This window comes from Pterocles gutturalis, unplaced genomic scaffold, assembly GCF_000699245.1.
Source record: "Pterocles gutturalis isolate BGI_N339 unplaced genomic scaffold, ASM69924v1 scaffold41745, whole genome shotgun sequence".
NCBI classification, from domain to species: domain Eukaryota; kingdom Metazoa; phylum Chordata; class Aves; order Pterocliformes; family Pteroclidae; genus Pterocles; species Pterocles gutturalis.
The window spans coordinates 2,871-5,262 of record NW_010147329.1 but is presented as its reverse complement, the minus strand read 5'-3'; the positions used below and the strand labels follow the sequence as shown (position 1 = coordinate 5,262).

Below are 2,392 nucleotides of genomic sequence, written 5' to 3'. Positions count from 1 at the left end.
CACTTTCTCTGTTCCCATCGCTATCCTGAGAAGTTTATTAGTAACACAGGATAGAAGATTTTAAGCATTAAAATGTTATGTAGTGGACATAAGAAGTTCAAATGGATCTCTGCTGAACAAGACATGGAAGACCTGCTTATCTCTTCATACTTATGTTTTCAGTGTGAATTCTGTGGGACTACATGGCAATGTTTTATATATAACTGTCCTTCTAGCAACATGTAGCAGATTTGTTCTATGGTTTAGGATCCTAAAAAGTTCGGTTCTATTCCTCTGAAAACTACTTGAAAGAATCACCTATTTTGCAGAAACCCTGTTTACATTCCTTGACAGATTTTTGCATCCAAGTGAAAATGGGTGTGGTTGTGAAGGACCAATGCTCCCTTCTATTAAGGGGCTGTTTAATATTCTGTTATCACACCATACATTTATTGAAAATTATTCAAACTTCTCACAAATGTAATAAAAAAAATCACTGTGACATTTTAAAAGGCGTTCTTCAATATTCTGTTCCTACAGAATTGAAAACTATTTAAGAATAACACATGATTCAGGAGAAAAAGTAAATGGTTCACTTTTGAAATAACACGATAGTATCTTAATAAGAAAAGTCTGAAAGTCTGAAACTCAAATAAACAACACCTATGCAAAGGGAATCATACCTGTTCCCAATACAAAGAGAGGAATGAATAAAATGAAACAATATAATTTTAAAAGAATGACCATATTTATTTTCTATTAAAAACAGACAGTACACCAAGGTTTAAAATATAAATATCAAAATTATTGCACAGTTAGCCAACTAGCTTTGTTTGGCAGCAATATTTTACAACACCATTGTGCAATAATATGCTCTGGCAGATTAAACTCCACAAAATCCATGATGTGTACCTTTTCTGTTTACATCATAAATCATCCTACAACAGTAAGATAATTGTTCTGGCGTATGTATAAAACATCATACAGTAATACAATACTTGCTTTATGAAAGCTGGAAAGAAGGAAAGAAGAGAGAATGTCTCTTAATGCTTCCCTTGCACCTTTGACTCAAACAAATTTAAGCAACTGATATTTACCCCCCCATTTGCAGTCGCATTTAACATAGGCAGTTCCAAGTACACATAAAAATACACATATATTAAGAGGCTTTGTTATAAATAGCTATTGCTTTTATAGGCAGCTTCAAATCTACAATCTTCTGTATGTCTTTGAAACATTAATGTCCCAGTTTAGTCTATAAAAAAAAAAATAAGAGTTCATCCACAGGTAAATATCCTTAATTAGAATGTGACTCTGTGAATGTCCCGAAGAGTTTGTCCCAGTGAGTGAAATAAGGAGCATAGTTTGATTTGAATTTCAGATGATGGAGATCATGATGTGGTGCTCCTCCGTACAAACCAAAAGGCACAAGTCGGTGAGTTGACCACGGAAGGTCGTATCCTGAATGGTCCTCCACTGACAACCAAATATTTACAAGGAAGAAAATAATTTCTGTTAAAGGATGGCATCCAAGGAGCACTGGGTTGATAGCAGCAAAAAATCCCAGTGAGAGCAATTCCCATACACTGGAATACTGTGTAGTAAGAGCAAAAGTTGACACATGCTTGTGATGCACCTTGTGGAAGGTCTTGTAGAGCCAAGGCACCCTGTGATGAAGCAAATGCCACAGGAAATACTCAAAATCAAACAGAAGCAGGCAAACTCCTACTTCCAGCAGGACCTCAGGCAGTTCTGGAGCTATCACTGGTAGATTCATTGGTCTCCAGTACCAGTGGAGAAATGTCACCGGGAAGATCAAAACAACATGGTGATACACACTTTGAATAATGCAAGGCACCATCATTCCAAGAGTTGGATAGTTCTGCGGCTGGATTTTGTATTTTCTCAACTCTGGTAGTCTAGTGCTTAAAAAGTCCAGTGCAACGTATGGAAGACAGAAAGCTATGTATGCTGTAAAAGAAAACAGCACTGGGAAAAACGGTGACTTGATTAATGGCTCCTTTGCTGTGACAAAGTCCCAAAGAGACTGAAGGCACAACCTGTCCTGCTGTCCATCCATTGCGTAGCCGAGCAGCGCTCTGTCTGGCAGGCTGCAGTTCATGCTGATTGCAGTCTGAGAGGTCTGTAAATCCTGCAAGCCTTTATCTAGCCTGCTCAAGGGAAAACTCCGCCCATCAGAAATCCTCCTTACTTAGTAATACGTAGCTTTAAAGAGGAAGTTCCCTTTCCTGTTATACAGAAGTGGTATAATGCATTACAATCTCAGAACATAATTAGCTGGGCAGGGTAATCACTGGAGCTGTACAAGAGACTTGCAGACAAACAAGCGGAAATGCAGAATTCTAACACTGGAATTCAGAGAAAGAGAGTAGGAACATTTTCCACCCCTTAG

At 37.9% G+C, this 2,392-nt stretch overlaps 1 protein-coding gene across 1 annotated transcript; it reads right to left on the bottom strand.

Moving 5' to 3' along the window:
* Positions 1 to 713: 713 nt before the first annotated feature.
* Positions 714 to 2,102, bottom strand: CH25H (cholesterol 25-hydroxylase). Its single transcript, XM_010086012.1, has one exon. The coding sequence runs from the start codon at positions 2,099 to 2,101 to the stop codon at positions 1,277 to 1,279; it is 825 nt and encodes a 274-aa protein (XP_010084314.1). The 5' UTR covers position 2,102; the 3' UTR covers positions 714 to 1,276.
* Between the last annotated feature and the right edge of the window lie 290 nt (positions 2,103 to 2,392).